At 39.8% G+C, this 20,955-nt stretch overlaps 1 protein-coding gene across 1 annotated transcript in view; it reads left to right on the top strand.

Annotated features, from left to right (window-relative positions):
* The first annotated feature begins 4,500 nt into the window (after nt 1-4,500).
* PRKAR2B (protein kinase cAMP-dependent type II regulatory subunit beta) overlaps nt 4,501-20,955 on the top strand; it is a 75,107-nt gene continuing 58,652 nt past the window's right edge. Inside the window, exon 1 of the mRNA XM_081101798.1 lies at nt 4,501-4,879. Coding sequence (XP_080957924.1) covers nt 4,561-4,879 — 319 coding nt within the window. The 5' untranslated portion in view covers nt 4,501-4,560. The remainder of the gene's footprint in view (nt 4,880-20,955) is intronic.

A 20,955-nucleotide genomic window follows, 5' to 3' on the forward strand; every position in this document is an offset into this window, starting at 1 on the left:
TTATGAGTTTACAGTTTTATTTTCCCCATTCCTTTAGCCACTATTTAAGTGGAATTTCAGGAAGCAGAGATAAACTTGTGAGTCCAATCTAGTCCTTAATAGGAAACCCATATTCTATTTATGAGATGTACCATTTAAGGTTATATTCTCTGTTGCTTTTGAGGACCTCTTTAACTTTGCAAGACCCATTAAGGAAGAACAGAATAATGACACTGCATTTAGTTTTAATTTAGCCAAATAAAAATTATGCTTTGGTGTTATGCAAAAATGTTACTTCAAGCAGCTATCTTTTAGCGGATTATAAACTCTTCCTCGGGAAATCTAGTCTAGTGGATCTCAAGTGTGGTCCCCAGACCTGCAGCATAAGCGTCACCTGAGAGTTTTACAACAACACAATTCCCAGGCCCCACCTCAGAGCTACTGAATCTGGAAATCAGGAGGTGTAACCAGCAACTGCGTTTAAATAAGCCAGACGAGTGCTCCTTAGGCTTGCTAAAGTTTGAGAAATGGGTCTGCCAGAGGCAACCTTTTGCAAAGCCACATCTAGAGATTAAACTTTCTATTTAGTCTTAGTCCAAATGTTTACTAGATTTTTCTAGTTAGGAGGTGACCAGCTTTTAGCAGGTAAGTTGTGAGGTGTCTGTACCACTTGCAATGCCCATGTTTTGCACTTATCTCTCTGCTGAAGAGCCTAGCTTGTCATATACTTATACTACCTGGCCACTTCCTTATCCTGCACCCCACTGCCCACACTGACCTAACCAGGAGAGAACCTCTCACTCAAGACCAGACAATCCAACTGAATTCTCTCTCTTGAGAACAGGAACGAGAATAGGAACTAGAGACCCAGAACTGTAGTCAATGCTAAACTGCTAAAGGATATAAAACCGACAGTGATGGCCACAGTGGACTCTGCAAGTGCAGCTCCTGTGTCCTTTCAATTTGCCTATCTTTGTCCCTTGAGTGGGTATATATTTCTTGCAACAAAGACACTTGATCAGGATACATCTTAAATATAGATAAGAAATGCTGTGTGATTGATTGGTTCATAGTTATTATCATCCATTGTCAAACCTGCCCAAACTGTTGACTTGTCCATACTATTATCCTGCTTTGGCAGCTGCATATAAACAAATTGTCTGTGTTCAATATTTTTTTTTAATTTCCTAGGTGTAAAAACAAATTTGGTAGCACTCTTATTTTATTCCAATGCTGAGCTCTTGGAGTTCTTTTGCAATTGCTTCTGATTCCCTGAGAAAATAGTGCAAACTGCTTTGTAAATCAACAACCAAAGAATCAATATCAGTGATGTTCTTTTAAAGAATTCAAAGATAAATAGTCCCCATAAGCCACTGTCACCGAATTCTAAGGTCCAAAAGGAAATATTCTGAAAATGAAAGCAAGGGAAATCAGACATTACCAAAATGTTTATGTGATAGTGAAGAAAAGCCAGAATATGATTTGAAACGTGAACATTTATTCTGAGAACGATATTAATAGGAATATATCATGATCAAGCTTTACTTTTCCAGGTCATGGTTACTGATTTAAGAATTGATGCAAATAAATATTGTTATAAGAGAGCTGTTTGCAAAGATATTTTAAATCCAACATGTCTTCTTTTAATATCATACAACTGTACAATACAACAGTATGGGAGAGACCATATAGGTCACCTAACCAATTATGCACGTCATGCCTGACTCACTTCTATATCCCTAAAGAAATGACAGCCACATGACCTTGGCTTGTAAATCCACAAAAAGGACTAGATGCATTTTGAAACACCAGGTAGGATGCTCCTTTGAAATACAGCTGTTGTAAGTGTTTGGCAAAGAAGTGCTTTTTTTCCTACCATTTCTGGGGTAAAGGGTGTTAAGCATTGTGACAGACATTGATTATTGTTCCCAGAATCCATGCCCCTTCCTCTCCAAATGTTTACTTGGCACATGACTACCCATAATGAAGATTACATTCTCAAGCTTTCCTTACAGCCACGTGTTTCAGTTAATATTGCTGTGTAACAAATTACCCCGAAACTTGGAGGCTTAAAACAACCTTTTTATTATGCTCACAGATTCTGTGGGTCAGGATTTCAGCCAGGGAATGCCAGGACTGGCTGTTTCTGTCAGACTGGGATGACTTCTGTCAAAGTAGTCACACGCCCACCCAGATTCAGAGGAGGGGAAATAAGACTTCAACTTTTTAAAAAATATATATATTTTATTGACTTTTTTACAGAGAGGAAGGGAAAGGGATAGAGAGCTAGAAACATTGATGAGAGAGAAACATTGATCAGCTGCCTCCTGCACACCCCCCACTGGGGATGTGCCCGCAACCAAGGTACATGCCCTTGACCAGAATGGAACCTGGGACCCTTCAGTCCGCAGGCCGATGCCCTATCCGCTGAGCCAAACCGGTTAGGGCAAGACTTTAGCTCTTGATAGGGGAGTGGCACAGTCACACCGTAGAAGAGCACATGGCACAGGAGATAGATATTTTTGCAGCCATTTTTGGAAAATGCAATTTGTCACACCATAGATGTGCCCATCTTGACTAAGTTCTATGGGGGGGGGGGGTGGTGGCGGGAAGATTGAGGGCAAGTTCCCTTCTCTTTTCCAGTTTCTTCTTGGCTGAAATATGGATGAGATGACTGAAAATGGAGCTGTAATTTTGGACCACAAACTGAGCATTACAGAGTAGGGGGCTGGAAAGAGCCTGGGTGCCTGATGATCATGGAACCGTAACATTCCTGAACTGCTTACATTTTACATTATAGAGAATTAAGCTTCCATCTTGTTTAAGCCACTGTATTTTGCATTTTCTGCCATGTGCAAACAATGCTAATCTTAATAAAAACATCATGAATAAACACAGATATGCAAATTTGTCTTAAATGACTACATTTATAAAGATAATAATGCTTACATGGTTAGAGTTTGATTAATAGTGTAGGCCATGCAAGTGAGATCATGGTATTTAACAAAAGCTTGCCTCTTAAGATGCTTAACACTCACAAGTAGAAGTACATTACTGTATTTAAAAACACATGAGGTTGAAAAGAAATGAAAATAGAGAAAACATTCACTTATGGATTGAATTCACCTTGGATTACTAAAAAAGGTTAGTATCAAGATGTATTTTTATAAAAGTGACTATTTTGTTACATCTCAATTTTTAGTCTCTGAATTTCCTGAGTCGTGTATTTACTCTTTTTTTGTGGGTAGAAAGATAACTCAGAATAAGTAAGTGAGCTTGCCCTTGAAATACTTTATTTACAATAATATGATGGTCATTGTGGGAAATGAACTATGTGTTTTTAAACAGCATTTAACTGGTAAAGAACAATTGTATAATTCAAAATTGTAAACATTTGCAGAACTAGCCTCATTTCAAAGTCAAGATTTCTACTTTAAAAACACATCTCTAATTCTATTCTCCTTATATAGAAGCATTCTTATTTTGGAGATATCATTCAAAATCAGTCAAGGCCTAAGGGAAAGTCTTAAAATGAACAATAAGAGTCTAATCAAGCAAAGTTTTCCTTGCTTTAGGACCATCTGTCCTATGACATTTTATTCTAGTTTCTGCACTATCCTATTTGAAGGGTACGGACTAACTTTGATAAGTGCCTCACAATAAATGGTCCATTTGTTTCAATAAATAGTAGTAAATGAATAGGGTGGAAAATGGAATAGTATCATGGAAGCAAAACATAATAGACAAGATGGATGGAGAAAGACTGGATAAAATGTGGTGGGGGAAAAAGACCATGTAACAAAGATGGGGGCGGGGGGATATTATTTCTTTGTCCACCAGAGAACCAGTAACCACTCTATGACTTTAAACCAAAGACATTACCAACACTTATCAATGCGGCTAGATTCTCGGGAGAAAATAAAACGCCGCCACCGAGGTGGAGACTGAAGTTTCCGGGCAAACCGCGGAGCCCCAGCTTTGCGTGGGTACCGTGGTGAGTTACGCGTGGGAATTCGGCCCAGTGGCCCGCCCGCTCCGGGGCGCGCGGACAGGTGGACGGCGAGGCGCCGCTGGCTGGAGCGGGAGGGACGGGCACCACCCCGGGCAGCTTAGAGCGGGGGACCCACGCCTCGGCCGCGCGCCAGATCGGGGCTTCCAGCGAACCCGCCCGCGCCCGCCGGCGGCCGCAGCCCCGGAGCCACCCGACTGGCGGGCGCACGGCGCCAGCCGGCGGGGTTACCATGGTTTCCGGGGGTCACGTGGGCGCGCTCGGGAGCTCCCCGCTGCGCGCCGCGGAGGGGCGGGGGCGGGGCGGCCGGGGCGGGGGAGAGGCGCGGCCGCGGCGGGAGCGGGAGGAGCCGGAGATGCTGCCAGCCCTCCTCGGGCCGCGCTCGCTCAGCTGCCGCCGCTGCACCGAGGAGACGCGCGCCGGGCCAGCCGGGCCGCCGGGCCCACCGCGCCGCGCCTGCCGCCGGTAGCGCCTCCCGCACCGCCCGCGCTCGCTCGGCGGCCGCCGGGCCGGAGGCCTGTCCGGGGACGGGGCGAGGGCGGCGCGCAGGCGCCCGCCGCCCGTCAGGCAGGATGAGCATCGAGATCCCGGCGGGGCTGACGGAGCTGCTGCAGGGCTTCACGGTGGAGGTGCTGAGGCACCAGCCCCCGGACCTGCTGGAGTTCGCGCTGCAGCACTTCACGCGCCTGCAGCAGGAGAACGAGCGCAAAGGCTCCGCGCGCCCCGGCCATGAGGGCAAAGCCTGGGTGGACGCGGGCGCCGCCGCCGGGGGCGGCACCCCCAGCAAGGGCGTCAACTTCGCCGAGGAGCCCATGCACACCGACTCCGAGAACGGGGAGCAGGAGGAGGAGGAGGAGGAGGCCGCTGCCGCGGACACCGTGGCGTTCAACGGTGAGGACCGCGACCCCTCGCGCGCCCCCGCTCCCGACCGCCTTTCTCCCCTGCGCTCTAATGCCGCCGCGCGCGTCCCCCACCTCTGCCCGCGTTCTCTACCTTCCTTCCCATCCCGCCCACCCCCTCGGCATCCATTTCTGTCTCTCCCATTCGCCCACCTTCCTACTCCGCTCTCTTGTCATGCCTTTCCCCGCCGTCCCCTCCCCTGGAGGTGGGAGCTGCAAGGTACGAATTCTCTGCCCGCCTGTCCCCTCGGGCCCTGGGCCGAGAGACCGAGGACGGCCGGCCTGGGGTGGGCATCTGCAAGACAACTTTCACTGTGGCTGGAGGACGGGTACCATTGTGCAGAAAGGAAACGGGTCCCTCGGCGTCCGCTCTCAGCCCTCCTGTTCATTAATGGAGTGTCCAAAGCGGAAGGCGAGGGGGTGTTCCATTGAATTGGCTTGATTGTTAGGGGAGCAAATTCTCCTAACGGAGCATGAAATTGGAGAACAAGATGTATGGTAATAGCTTTGACATTGCTGGAGACAAAGTAATCTATTATCTTCCGATTTGCCAATACCGAAGCGTTGTGTTCATATTGGACACACTACAAAGGATCCCTTTTGAGCCTGTGACACACAGGGTCTTTGGGATGAGGAAACCGGCTAATAGTTTGGTTTTTTGTATAAAACAAATATTGAATGATTGGGTGCCTTAGGGGGGGAAAAGTGTGTGAAAAACACGGTAGGAAGTTTTTGAGAGCGTGTTAGTTGTCTTCAGAATGAAAAGCCAGTGAGTAAGTGTAAGGACTGTGCCAGACATTGAATCTAGAAAGAATGAATGGGAAAGAAAAGAGAATTTTCTCAAATAGCTGCTCCTGACAAGTCCCACCCCTTCTGCTTACAACCCTCTTTTCCTAACACACAGACACACACGCCCATTGACAATCTCCTGCCTGTATTTACACAAACCGCCTCAATCCCGTCTTCATGGCATTCCAAGCTGAAACAACATGGTGTGCGCTGTGCAAGGGTTTCTCTTTGTGGTGTAAGGCAAACGTGCACTCAGCATTGCCGCAGCTTGTATTTATTTACACTGCTCGTGGTTTGTGCCTGCAGCACATCTCATGGAATGAAAACATTTTCAAGTGTAATTTTCTTGTGTATGTACCTAGGAAGGTGTTTCTTTTCTTTGCAAAATTGTTGAACTATATTACAAAATTAATATATCTTTAGCTTGTTCAAAACAGTCACAGAATCCTTGGAAATTAGTGCTTTGTGAAGGGAAAGGGAAAGATTGTTACTTAAAAAATGTTTAATCAGTCTTAATTGTTCTTTTTGCACAAGAATGTAATCAAATGCTTTATTTACCAGGAGGAAGAAAAGGATAAAAGAACACACATTATAAACAGAGGAGAAGGAGAAGCCATTAGTGGGTGACACAAAGGCCAGAGGCATCTCATACTTTTTTCTGTGCTTCCAACATACACATGCACACATGTGTACATACATATGCACATGCACACACACAAAGGAAAAAGGGACTAGTTTCCAAGGTTGGAGGAAATGAGGAACCAAGGCATTTGTTAAAGAACCTATATATGGTCAATACAATATGTTGTTAGTATAACTAAACTATTTTGTTTGTATAATGCTTTTGAAGTACTTGGCATTGATGATTTCATTCTTTCCTTACAGTAATGTATATTATACACAGAGCAGATTTCATTTCTATTTTGGAATGAAAAAAAAATTAGCTATTAACTTCTAAACAGCAGGGATCATTTTATATGGTTTTGCATTCTCCAAGGAACCTTTATTGTAAATATTACTCAGTGTGAGTTTTAATAAATACTTGTTAACCAACTACCCTTTTTAACCCCAGACTTAACCCTGAGGACTTAAAACCTTTGACTGCAACCAAATACAATTTGATCATTATCCAACACACACACACACACACACACATCACCATCACCATCACCATCACCATCATCATTATCATCAGAAACTTCGGCAGTGGTACTCCCCTCTACTAGGTGCAGTAGAAAATACGTAATGTTTTCTGTTATACTCAGTTCTCTCTTTTTTAAGAGTAAATTGTTTTGAGACCTGAGTTTATAAACAATTACAGGTGCCCTGGCCAGGTGGCTTAGTTGATTAGAGTGTCATCCCATGCACCAAAAGGGTTGTGGGCTCGATTCCTGGTTAAGGTACATATCTAGGTTGTGGGTTTGATTCCCAGCCAGGGTGCGTACAAGAGGCAACCGACTGATGTTTCTCTTTCTCTCTCTCCCCCTCCCCTTCCTCTCTCTCTAAAATCAATTTTTTAAAAAGCACACACACATATCCTTAGGTAAGGATTAAAAAAAACAGTAATTACTGGTTACTAAGGGACTGGTAAACTTTTTGTAAAGATTCAAGCAGTAAATACTTCAGACTTTGTGAGCACATTTGGTCTCTATCACAGTCTTCTTTTTTTAATGTTATTTTATTTCTGTTAATCCTCACCTGAGGATATTTTTTCCACTGCTTTCCAGAGAGTGAAAGGGGGAGGGGAGGGGAGAAAGAGACACACTTCAATTGGCCCACATGAGCCCCCGGGGATGGCGAGTGAACCCACAACCCAAGTACATGCCCTTGACCAGGAATTGAACCCTTGTCATTCTAACCACTTAGCAGCACAGGCCAAGCATAATATATCTCTCTCTCCCTCTCTCTCTCTCTCTCTCTCTCTCTCCCTCTCTCCCTCTCTCTCTCTCTCTCTCTCAACAACCCTTTGAATACATATTTCCTCTGGAGGTTGGGATTATACAAAATTGGTCACAGACCAAGGCCATAGTGTGCCAACTTCTGGTCGGGGGGTGGGGGTGTGTGTGTGTGTGGGGGGGGGTCAAAGTAGTGCCATTGGAAAACAAAGTGGAGTGAGCCTGTCAGTTTTAGGTCTAGGTACCAAACAGTGCCAAAATATATTTTTAAAAATACTGGGTAATTCTACTAGCATGGTAAAGAATTGGTGCTAGAAGATAAGTCTTAATTACTGTGACACAGCACACCAGACCAGCTGGACCGGTAATTCCTAAATTTTAGTATGCACCTCAAGGAAGTTTGATTCAGAAGTGAATATTACCAGGTACCATTCTCAGAGAGCTTTCTTGGTTTGGGACATGGGATCTCCCTGCCCCCCACAGACATGCCTGGTCTTTCTGATATTCATAGTTCCCTGACCACACTTTGAGAAACATTGATCAGCAAACAGTGATGAGGATAATATCTTTCTCGTATTAACAGTTAAAAAGTAGCTGCCATTTATTGACATTCAGTGTGTACTAGGCACTAGCTAAATGCTCCAACTCATTATCCCAGCCTCATGAGGAAAGTAAGGCTGTCACTTGCCCAGTATTTCACAGCTAGTATGCTGCAAAGCCAGGACTGGAACACAGGTCACGTGGCTCCATCCCTGTACTCCCAACTCCCAGCTTTTATCTCTGGAAGGGGGTGGGGCTCGCATCATCTGAGCCTTTTTTTTTCTTTAATGTCAAGCTCTACCTTAATGTGGTTTATCTTTAAAGCTCCGAAAAATTAACTCATCCGTGGTCACACACAGAGGGCTAATAAGTAGCAAAGCCTGGTTTCTTACATCTCTCTGATCCAAGCCTATCAGGGAGTTCTTCCTAAATTAAATTTGTCTACAGGTTAACTCACAGGCCATTTTTCCTGGTTATTTTTCCACTAATGGTAATAGAATTGCATTGATTGGTCCATATCCATTCTCATGAATCGCTTTAGGACAAGCACTGGTATTTATAAGAGAACGGTCAAATAGGCAAGTTCGTGACCATGAAACTGGTGCCCATTGACTCCCATAGGGGATCGGCATATGACATTGACCTCTCAGTGTGAGGTTGAATCAAACGAGCCAGCGGAGACTGGTAGCATGGACAGTGATGGCACCAGGCCGAATAGATGGGTGAAGGTGTCTTTACTTTTCTGCGGATAGCTTTCCCATACCTCTCCAATTTTGTTCTGATTTTATCACTTCTAATTCCTATTTTCAGTTTGCTATCAATTCTGTTTAAAAGGACAATTTTAGGTGTTAGAATAATGGCATATGAAGATCCCCCTTTTAGGGAACTGTGGAAGTCCTAAAAAAAAAAAAGAAAATAAAAAGCTGCAATGGAGACTCTGCCTCCCTCTTTCCCAGTGTAGAAAGTGCATAGAGCTTGACCTGTCACTTCTGAAAGGGTAGTGTCCCCAGACTTAGAATTTATTAGAAGGGCTTAGAGCTTACAGGACAAAGAGTTGGATTAGCATCAATTTGTAGAGGAATCTATGGTCATTGCAGGTTCCCCCCATCCGAGAGTAGAGTGTTCCTATGAAATCTTTTGAAAAGCGAAGAAGCAATTACATTTGACCCTTGAACAACAGGAAGTGGGGGGCGGGGGCTAGGGGTGCCAACCTCCCATGCAGTCAGAAATCCATGTATAATTTTTGAGTACCTCCCTCCCAAAACCTCACTACTGATAGCCTTCTGTTGAATGGAAGCCTTACTGATAACATAAACAGTTTATAACACACATATTTTGTATTTTATGTGTGTTATATACTGTATCCTCACAATAAAATAAGCTACAGAAAAGAAATTTATTAAGGAAATCATAAGGAAGAGAAAATACTTTTACAGTATTTATGGGAAAAAATCTGCATAGGAGTAGACTCATGCAGTTCAAACCGGTGGTGTTCAAGGGTCAACTGTACCATTAATTTATATGGCAAATGTTTTGACCCAAAAGATAACCTACCAAATCATGCCAAATAGCACATAAAACCTAACGTAACACTAACATGTAATGAAAGCAGTGCCACTCTTGCTACTCAGGGTGTGCCCTACCTCTAAAGTGGTTTGCTGAACTGTTTTTGCTTTTCACCTTTTTTTCATAAAAAGAAAAATGTTCTTTGTATTTTTTTCAGTTAGTAAAAACAGGTATGAACTACTAGTGATTGCAGGTGTTTTGTAATAGCAAAGTGGCATTAACATGAACTTTTGAAAAGAAGGGAATACCTGTAGTGGTTTTATATAGGCATCATTGTAAGATCTTGTGTTGCTCAATAATTTCTTCAGTGAAATTGCTGAACTTATAAAAATTAAATGAAATTCGGAAATACTCTGATAAATTGACAAGTGGCCAGAACATAATGAATTATATATGGGTATACGAAAAGCAGTCAACCTGGAAGGAAACTAAACAAATATGGAAGTAATTTTCTATATCATGGAAGAAAAAGAGCTAGAATTCAAAGTGGATACACAAGCAAAAAAATATAGAACCATACCTAATAAGCAAAGTATATAAATAGAATTTTACCATGTAAAGCCTTTGACTCAGACCTATGCCAAATCTTTGTTGGAGAATCTTACCTATTTTTTATAATTTAAGGGATCCTCAGAATCGTGCAAAATATTGGAAAGTTGGAGCTTGTGGTGGTGGTGGTTGTGGAGGAGGGAGACTAAGAAAACATGTATTATGAGAAGACATGGTTGAAGGAGAGTTGAGAAGAATGGTCATGTGTCTGAAAACGTTTTCTTAGATGACTCTGAGCAAATACCTGTTAGGTACAGACTTAGAAGAGCTAAAGCTGCATTGTAACTTGAAGAATAATAGTCAAATTCATCTGTTGCAATCGTTTATGTGGTCGTCTTAAAATGAGCTTATGGCAAAGCAGTAAGGAGAGTAGGCAGATTGACTTCCCAAGACTCTGCTGTGGAAATATTCTTAACCGTGCTCATACTAGGAGTAAGAAACATGTTTATTTGTTGAGTTCATAGCCTCACTGGTAGCAGGAAATTGTAGAAAGCAATCGTAGCTCTGAAGAATTTTTGCTTTGGCTGATTTATTAGGTCCACTTCTGTGTGCCCTTATATAAGAACTTGCTCTCTCTATGGTGACTAGAAACTATTAAAAGACAAAGCAACCAATCTTCAGCTCTTGCCTCCTACTACATGTAGCTGGCAACATATGACTAAAGAAATTTTAGTAGTTGTAGTTACCTTAAGCAACTAATTGAAAGTTAAAATATCTTATATCATCAACCTCTTAAATACATTTAACTGGTTTGAAAAAATGTTCATGAAAGTCAGCTTTTGGGGATTAACTTTAAATTCAGGCAACATTTCTTTTCTTTTATGTATGAAGTGCTGTGCTAGGCATGTTGACATGTTATCGTACTAGTAGTATTGACCTCATAGAGTTGTTTTTGTTTTTTTTAAATTAAATCTTTATTGTTCAGATTATTACATTTGTTCTTCTTTTTTCCCCCCATAACTCCCCTCCACCCAGTTCCCACCCCACCCTCCGCCCTCACTCCCCACCCACTGTCCTCATCCATAGGTGCACGATTTTTGTCCAGGCTCTTCCCGCATCTCCCACACCCCTTTCCCCCCCAAGAATAGTCAGTCCATTCCCCCTTTCTATGTCCCTGATTCTATTATAATCACCAGTTCATTCTGTTCATCAGATTATTTATTCACTTGATTCTTAGATTCACTTGTTGATAGATGCGTATTTGTTGTTCATAATTTGTATCTTTACCTTTTTCTTCTTCTTCCTCTTCTTAAAGGATACCTTTCAGCATTTCATATAATACTGTTTTGGTGGTGATGAACCCCTTTAGCTTTTCCTTATCTGTGAAGCTCTTTATCTGACCTTCAATTCTGAATGATAGCTTTGCTGGATAAAGTAATCTTGGTTGTAGGTTCTTGGCATTCATCACTTTGAATAGTTCTTGCCACTCCCTTCTGGCCTGCAAAGTTTCTGTTGAGAAATCAGCTGACAGTCGTATGGGTATTCCCTTGTAGGTAACTGAGTTGCTTTCTCTTGCTGCTTTTAAGATTCTCTCTTTGTCTTTTGCTCTTGGCATTTTAATTATGATGTGTCTTGGTGTGGTCCTTTGGATTCCTTTTGTTTGGGGTTCTCTGCGCTTCCTGGACCTGTAAGTCTATTTCTTTCACCAGGTGGGGGAAGTTTTCTGTCATTATTTCTTCAAATAGGTTTTCAATATCTTGCTCTCTCTCATCTTCTGGCATCCCTATAATTCTGATGTTGGTACGCTTGAAGCCGTCCCAGAGGCTCCTTACACTATCTTCGTATTTTTGGATTCTTTTTTCATTTTGCTTTTCCGGTTGGGTGTTTTTTGCCTCTTCGCATTTCAAATCTTTGATTTGATTCTTGTGATCCTCTGGTCTGCTGTTGGGAGTCTGTATAATATTCTTTATTTCAGTCGGTGTATGCTTAATTTCTAGTTGGTTCTTTATCACAACATCGAGGGTCTCATTAGATTTCTTGAGGATCTCACTATATTTATCGGCGGTCTCACCAGTCTTTTCGAGGGCCTTACTAAGTTTATCGGCGGCTTCTAGACAGTTCTTGAGAGACCTTAAAAGTGTGGTTTTGAACTCTATATCCTCCATTTCTGTCATTTGTGTCCTGTTTCTTTGTCTTCGCATTTTTTATGCTTTCTTGGTGCACCCCTTTGTGGTCTTTGTGCGCAGTCTTGTTGTAGTTAAGCCTTGATTGTTGTAGGTAACACTGGGGGGGATTTGACCTTCAGGCCAACTGGCTGTGAGAATCAGCTGTGTCTGCAGTCACTTCATAGAGTTGTTACAAGGATAAATAGATTAATATTTCTAGGGCTCATAGCAAATATTTCAGTGCACACAGCAAACATGGGTTGCATGTTAAACAAATTATCTCATTAACATGAAATCTTACAGAAGTGTAAGCTTTTCTTGCAGAATAGCAATTTGGTGGAAATTAACCTGGCATTAGCACTTTTTAGAAAGATGAAGTAGAAAATGAGTTTATGTGCAATCCTACTTAGGATTTAATGTGCAGTGATGTTGCACAGTTAAAAAACCCACATCCTTGCAACTCATAATTTGTAGCTAAGAGCCCAGGATTTTGTATAAATGAGACTTAATTGTCTTTGGCTGTTAGATATTTATGTGGCAGTTTTAAATGCTTCTGAAATAGATTACATCATTCATGACAAATGGCTAAAATATTGAAGCCATTATTTTACTTATGAGCATAAAACAATAATATTAGAGATTTAAAAAATATTTTTAGCTATAGCTGGTAATTGTGATTTTCAGAGTAGATGGTTAAGACCATTTTCAATTGATGAGAGAGAGAGAGAGAGAGAGAGAGAGAGAGAGAGAGAGAGAGAGAAGAAAAAAAGAAACATCAGTGTGAGAGAAAAGCATTGATCAGCTGCCTCCTACATGCACCCTGACCAGGATCAAACTCACAACCTGAGTATGTGCCCTGACCAGGAATCGAACCCACCACCTTTTGGTGTATGGAATGACACTCCAACCAACTGAGCCACACTGGCCAGGGCAAGAACATTATTAATTTTGCTATTAGTATTAAGTGAATTGCTTTAGTATTGATATTAGAAAATCAAAGGACTTGAAACTGCCCTTTCTCAAACTCTTATCCATCTTTTATTTTAGGCTTTAGGAGCGAGGTAAAGGGAGAAAGGCAAGGAGAGGGAGGGGTGGAGGAACCAGAAGAGAGGGAGGAAGAGAGAGGAGTAGAATCAGTTGGGACTTGTGAAGGATTCTTTGAGTGAATTATACTTTGTCTGAAGACAGGTCGTGGAGTGAAAACACCTAAACAAAAATTGAAGCATTGGATGCTGGCATGTGTGTACTTAAGAATCAAACTGTGTAGCCATTACTTAATGTGATAGTTATAAGCTTTCCATTTGAGGTTGCACATAAAGTAATGGACTATGTCTGGGTGGGACTGGAGTAAATATTTAATGATTATTTATTATTGCAAATCTCATTTCATAGATCTCAGTAAATTTCCAGCTTTCAAGGCTTTGTTCATAATTGTGTCAAAAAAACAAATGTGTTTCTTTTTAAACTGTAAATACTAGCAAGAGACCTTGGAATTGATCAGTGAGGCGTTTATTTGTAGCCCATTAAATAATTTAATGAGAGTAGTAGCAATAGAGAAGGCCTATTATGGAAGGTGGGATTGATACACTATTTGAGAGTGAAGAGTTCAGTTAAGGGGATTGAGTAACTGACTGCAGGGTCTGCTTTTTTAGTGTCTAGAGCAGCGGTTCTCAACCTGTGGGTTGTGACCCTTTCACAGGGGTCACCTAAGACCATCAGAAAACACATATATAATTACATATTGTTTTTGTGATTAATCACTATGCTTTAATTATGTTCAATTTGTAACAATGAAATTGGGGGTCACCACAACATGAGGAACTGTATTAAAGGGTCACAGCATTAGGAAGGTTGAGAACCACTGGTCTAGAGTCACATGATACCAGAAAGGGGCTGAGACCTGAAGAAGGAATATGTGAAAGTTGGAAGGTAGGATGCTATGCTGATTCACTCATTGAGTCACTGCAGAAATTTTTGAGAGTCAACTCCTCTTTTTTTAAAAAAAGAAAAAAATTACAGTTCTCTTAAGTTTTCTATCTCTAGACTTCTTAAGAATCAGTCCTTTTGTTAGAGACTATTTCATAGATAGTATATGTAATCTATTTTATTTAACAGGTAGAGCAGCTGGGAGCCAGAGAAGTCTCTCATTCAAATTTAGTTGGTTTTGGGTTTCTTGTACATAGAACTATCACTTACACTTTGAGTGCTGTTTATATTAACTTACATGTTTCGAATTATTTCTGCCTTCCATCGAGGTGATAAATAAGGTTTAAAAGGCTAGGCCAGCGATTTTCCACCGGTGTGCTGTAAGAATTTTTAAAACATGCAATACCTGACCATTTAGTCAGGGGCACTGACCTCTTTTTCCTTAGATTGTCAAAAAATAACAACACCCAACACAGTAGCCATCCAGTATGAAAAAATCAAAATTATACCTTTTTTTTTTTTTTCAGATTGACCAAAAATATATTTTTTGGTGTGCCATAGAATTTTAGTAATTAGTTTTATGTGTGTCGTGAGATGAAAAAGGTTGAAAATTACTGGGCTAGGCTAAAAAGAAGTACTTTTGTACTTTTGCCTTCAGAATTAACTTCTTTTTCTCATTGATTTTTTTCATTGCAGTGAAATCTCATATTAGGCTTTATTTTTGTATTGCTTAAGAAGAGACCATTGAAAAGAAGAAGAGTGCAGTGATTTTTCTGAGTTGGATGAATTATTGTCATTGTGTTCTTGGCCCTGTTCTTATTGCCCTTCCACTCATCCATACCATTCAGGTATGGTTTGGGATAGTCCCACAACCCTATAGAAAAATCTCAGTATGATGCTAATCATTATCTTTATTTTATAGGGGGCTAGTTTTGTGTTTCAGAAATTCAAAATGACTCAGACTGTTCCATTATGTAATTATTTTGTGGAAAGAATTTGATCTAAAATTTGCAGGTCATGGTTTACACGAAAACAAAACAACCTTAAAAAATCAGATATATAAACACAGTTGGTGTAACATTTATAAATGTTTCAGTAATAGCCTCTGCCATGTGTAGCTTAATATGTTTGGAAACTAAAATAAAATTCATTCCAGTTGCTGCTGTTTAAAAATGTTTCTGTGATTTTAAAAAAAGACAAAAGGTCAAAATATAAACACATGTTCCACATAAAAGTGGAGCCAAGAAGATATACTGTATACAGTTATTCCTGTATCCGTTTGGCTAGGGACTGACATTGTTTAGTTTACATTAGCTGTTCCAAGACAAAATAGTTCATAGCAGTGATATTGAGGGGATTTTTTTGGATCAAAAAAAAGAAGAAGGAAAAAACTTCCATTTGTTGAAATATATTTCAGACCCAAAAAGCGTCATTCCAGAAGATTATCTAAATTAAAACACGACTCAGCTGTTTCATCTCAGTTACTATAGAAAGCTAAAATTTGTTAAATGATATTTTTAAATTTAATAATTGTTAACATTTTGGCTGCTTAACTACCAGACATTGAAAAAAGCTTCTTATACATCTTTAGCCCTCCCCAAAGTAAGTGGTGGAGTCAGGATTTGAACCCGACAGTCTGAGTTCAGAGCCTCGACCTTAATCATGGTGCATATACTTCATTTTCAGTAATTCTTCCAGCGGTAACATGGTTGAAAAGAACCACATATCAAAACTTAAGCTACCTACTTTTCCTTCTAGAAATGTGCAGTCTAGTCCAGCATTGATCTGTCCCATTGACAATTTTTTTGTCTATTCCATTCACATTAGCACTTCATATACTTTAAAAACTCAATCAAAACTTTTTTGATTATGTACCCTCATTAGCAAAATGCAGAGAACATAGGTACACAGGCTTGTCTTGCTGGTAAGGAGTTCACCTTCTTGTGACCTACCTACATTTCCCATGTTACTGCTTCTGCTTATATGAGCCTCATGCCCAATCCAAAACTTGTATGTTGCCATGAGCCTGCTTCTGCCGCCTTGAGTGCAGGCTGCCTTCCTCCCTTATTGTGTGAATCCTGCCCACCCCTCAAGGCTCACTCGCTCTTTGGAGCCCTCCAGTTTTTCCTCTCACTCCAGCACAGACCTCCCCTTTCTTTAAAATTCAGATTAACACATCTGCCCGCTTACCAACCACCTCTCCTTGTATGTTCTTCAGGCGCCTAAAGATAATTTTGCCCTAAACTGAATGCGTTATCTTCTGCCTCAGTTGTAATTCTTTCTTGTCTTCCTGCTCCCCGGACCCCTGCCACAGTCCACTAATTTGATAAACATAATCAGTTAAAGCCTCTTTCCTCTGCCTCATACTTCTTAAACCTACGTATTGTTTAAGGAAAACAAACATATTGCTTTTAGTTGCTGAAATTTTAGAGTAATGACAGCCCAACAGAAGGTCGAGGGTTCAATTCCCCGTCAGGCACATACCTAGGTTGCCTGAGCATGTGTGGGAAGCAGCTGATCACTGTTTCTCTCTCACATCTCTCTCTCTCTCTCTCTCTCTCTCTCTCCCTCTCTCTCTCTCTCTCTCTCTCTCTCTTCCCCTCTCTCCTATACACACACTTCCTCTCTAAAAAAAAAAAAAAAAAGTGATGACAGAAAAAATGAGAAACACTGGAAACTTAAAAAAAAATGGCTTCACTTTGGCATGGACTGTGGGTTTGAATCCTGGCTCTGCTGTTTATAACATGTGGAATCTTGAGCAAGTTACTTTACCGTTTGTGCCTCAATTTCCTCATCTCTGAAATGGGAATAATGATAGTACTTACCTTAGAGGGTTGCCATAAGAATTGAATGAGTTAACACTGTCTGGCATACGTTCATTGTTACGAGTTTCATGAGGAAAGAAGAGAGGAAGGAAGGAAGGGAAAGGGAAAAGAAAAGAAAGAGGAAGTTTTAAATGTCAGTGAGAACATGAGTTTTTTAAAATGAAATTTGATTGGAAATATAAGAAATAAGAGGTTGCAAAGGACATATATGTAATACCCTTTGTAATACTTTAAGCAATAAAAGAATAAAAAAATAAAATAAAATAAAAAAGAAATAAGAGGTTGCTTTCAAGGCAGTTGTGGTAATAACTCAAAAAACAACCATGCTCCTTCAAATCTCAAGTCTTCCAATTGCACTTGAAATGCAAAGCAAATAGTCTGACTTTTTTCTTTAAAGCAGTGGGGTAAAGTTTTGCTTCATTTGCACAACATCCCCTATCTTGAGAATCAGTGTTTAACTGATAGAATAAATAAACTCGTGTGTGCAAAACCTCCAAGTTTATGATTTTATTTAAGTTTTAACAAATCATTTTAAAGCACCTTGGGAAATAGTAGGTAGGAATATTGAAAACCGTCACTTTATTTAAATGAGGCAGATGTTTATAGTAAAAACATTGATATGTGTCTGAAATAGAAATTAATTGGAAAAAATAGTTGGATTTAATTGACAGCTTGTTGCCATTTTCTCATGTCATAATATTTATGAAAGTAAGCTCAGGGTAGGACAAATTTATACTTAGGTTTTACATTAGAATGTGGTTTTATTCCAAAAACCCATAATTCTGTACTTGCTCCACTACAAATTGCTAGCTTACTAGAGTTTTAGAAGGAAAAAAGACAGTCCTTTTGAATAACTGTTTTTATGGAGTTATTCACAAGTCTTTAATTTATTTTTATTTATTGATTTTAAAGAGAGAGGTGGTGGGGGGATCAAACCTGTAATCTTGGCATATTGGAATGATGCTCTCGCCAACTGAGAGCTACCCGGCCACGGCTTCGATTTCTCATGTGACTGTCATTAATAGCAGTTTAACAACTAAATAATAATAGGACTTTTGATTCATAATAATTCCTTAAAATAATTTCCTCATAATTTCTTTAAAAATAATCCAAAGTACTTCAGTATTTGAATGTTAACATTCATTTGTAAAAAGGATATTTTGTAAAAAATATTATAGCAACACATTTATCATTAAAAGGTACAACGTTTACCCTGGCCAGTAGGGCCCAGTTGTTTGGGTGTTGTCCAGTGCACCGAAAGGTTCCTGGTTTGAATCCCAGTCAGGGCACATGCCTGGGTTACAGGCTCGATCCTGGTAAGGGGCGTGCAGGAGGCAACTGATAGATGTTTCACTATCACAAAGGCGTTTCTCACTCTCCCTCTCCCTTCCTCTCTCAGAAAAATCAAGAAAAAAAATCTTCTTTAAAAAAAAAGGGTACAAAGTTTCAGCTAATGCAGATGAATGAGTTCTGGAGATCTAATGTATAGCACAGAGATGAAAGTTACCAATACTATATTATATACTTGAAATTTCCTAAGAGGATGGATCTTAAATCTTCTCTCTCTCTCTCTCTCTCACACGCACACACACAAACACACACACACACACACATAATAGTAGCTAAGTAGAGGTGATACATAAGTTATTTAACAAAGGAAACCATCAATATGAAAAGACAACCCACTGAATGGGAGAACATATTTGCCAATACATCTGATAAGGGCTTAATATCCAAAATTTATAAGGAACTTATAAAACGCAACACCAGAAAACCCAAACAACCTAATTAAGAAATTGGCAAAGGATCCGAATGGACACTTCTCCAAAGAGGACATACAGATGGCCAATAGACATATGAAATGATGCTCAATGTCACTAGTCATCAGAGAAATGCAAATTAAAACCACAATGAGGCATTATTTCAACCTGTCAGAATGGCTGTCATCAATAAATCAACAAACAACAAGTGCTGACGAGGATGTGGAGAAAAGGAAACACTAGTTCATTGCTAGTGATAATGCAGATTGGTGCAGCCACTATGGAAAACAATATGGAGTTTCCTCAAAAAATTAAAAATGGAAATGCTTTATGACCCAGTGATTCCACTTTTGGGAATATATCTGAAGAAACCTAAAACACTAATTTGAAAGAATTACGCACCCCTATGTTCATTGCTGTGTTATTTGTAACAGCCAAGATTTCTTTCTTTTTACATGTTCTGACCTAATCTTTTGTTGGTAATATGCACTGAAAAAATTTTTGCACAGTCTTAAACATTTCTTTTTATTTTGTTCTGGTGACTTTGAGCAGAATTTCTTAATTTTGAAGTAGTCTAACATTTGTCCTTTTCTTTACACTTATGCTTCTTCTGCCTTAAGGAATCCATCTATCCCCAATTTTTTAAATGTCTTTATTTTTTTATAAATATTAATGTCTTGAGTTTCAGACTCAAGGTTTTAGTCCATCTATAGTTTATTTTTGTGTATGGCATGTGTGTGTTTTTAATAAGTAGGATTTTTTTCTATTACAGACAGGATGGGGCGAAAGTAGGTTTATCATTGTGAGTACATGAAACACAGTTTATTCTTGTATTATTGCTTATTAATTATTGTATTATTTTCCATATGAACAACTGTGAACCTACTTTTGATCCAGAATATATAAAAGAAATTGGTAAAACTCAATAATAAAAAGCTTCTAATAAAACTGAGCAAAAGATTTAACCGTTCAATAAAGAAGACATAAGAATGGCCAATAAGCACGTGGGATGGTGCTCAGTATTTTTAGTTACAAAGGAGATGAAAATTAAAACCACGATGAGATGGCATTAAAGACACACTAGAATGTTTGGAATAAGTTATACCTTATGTTGGCTATGAGAATATAAAATGGTACAAACACTTGGAAAAACTATGGGTTTTTATGAAGTTAAACATTCACCTACCTGGGACCCAGCAATCCCACTCTAGTCACATTTACTCAAGAGAAATGCATATGATCACAAAAAGTTGTGTGTGAGTGTGTGTGTGTGTGTGTGTGTGTGTGTATGTATTTACAGAGGCTTTATTCAAAATAACCCGAACTATAAATAACCCAAATGTCCATTAACATAAGAATAGATAAGCAGATTGTGGTTTACTCATACAATGGAATAAACAATATTTTAACAATAATTAAACAATTATTTAACAATAATTTTAAAAAGAACAGATTATTGATCCTCTCAGTAGCAAGAATGAATCTGACATTTATGTGAAAATCAAAGACAGGTAAAATTAAACTATGGTGGTAGAAACCCTAACAGTGGTTTCCTATGGCACAGTGGGAATTGGCTATATGGGGGCTCATGGAACCTTTCCAGAGTGTCCAAAATGTTTTAATTTTAATTGGAGTGTTGTACATAGGTGTATATGTTTGTCAAAACTTACTGAGTTGTGCATTTCATTGTATGTCAGTTTTTCACCTTTATTTTTAAAAATGGAAACATGGCTGTCCTTGAAATCTCCTTTTCCATATTTTAATAGAAACGTTTCATTGCTTTCTGCACTAATTATTTTTGTTGGACACTAACATCTGGGTTACATTTTCATAATTATGGGGCATAAATGGGATTGCTTTTTGCTACTTGTACAAAAAGTCAAAGGCTAGTCAAGCTCTCCTGCTTTTAATTTCATTTTATGTTTCCAGTCAGTACTGTGTTTTAATGTATGAGCTCTCACAAATTTTGTACTTGTGTAGATATCACTTGCATTCGTCTACATACTGTTTAGGTGTCAGATGAACAACACCGGTTGTATTAGTTTTCCATTAGCACTATTCATTCAGCATTTGTTGAACCTAATATTTTATATGAAGTGGCGCTCTAGGCCCT

The sequence above is a fragment of the Myotis nattereri genome, assembly GCF_964212035.1.
Source record: "Myotis nattereri genome assembly, chromosome: 11".
In the NCBI taxonomy this organism is placed as follows: Eukaryota; Metazoa; Chordata; class Mammalia; order Chiroptera; family Vespertilionidae; genus Myotis; species Myotis nattereri.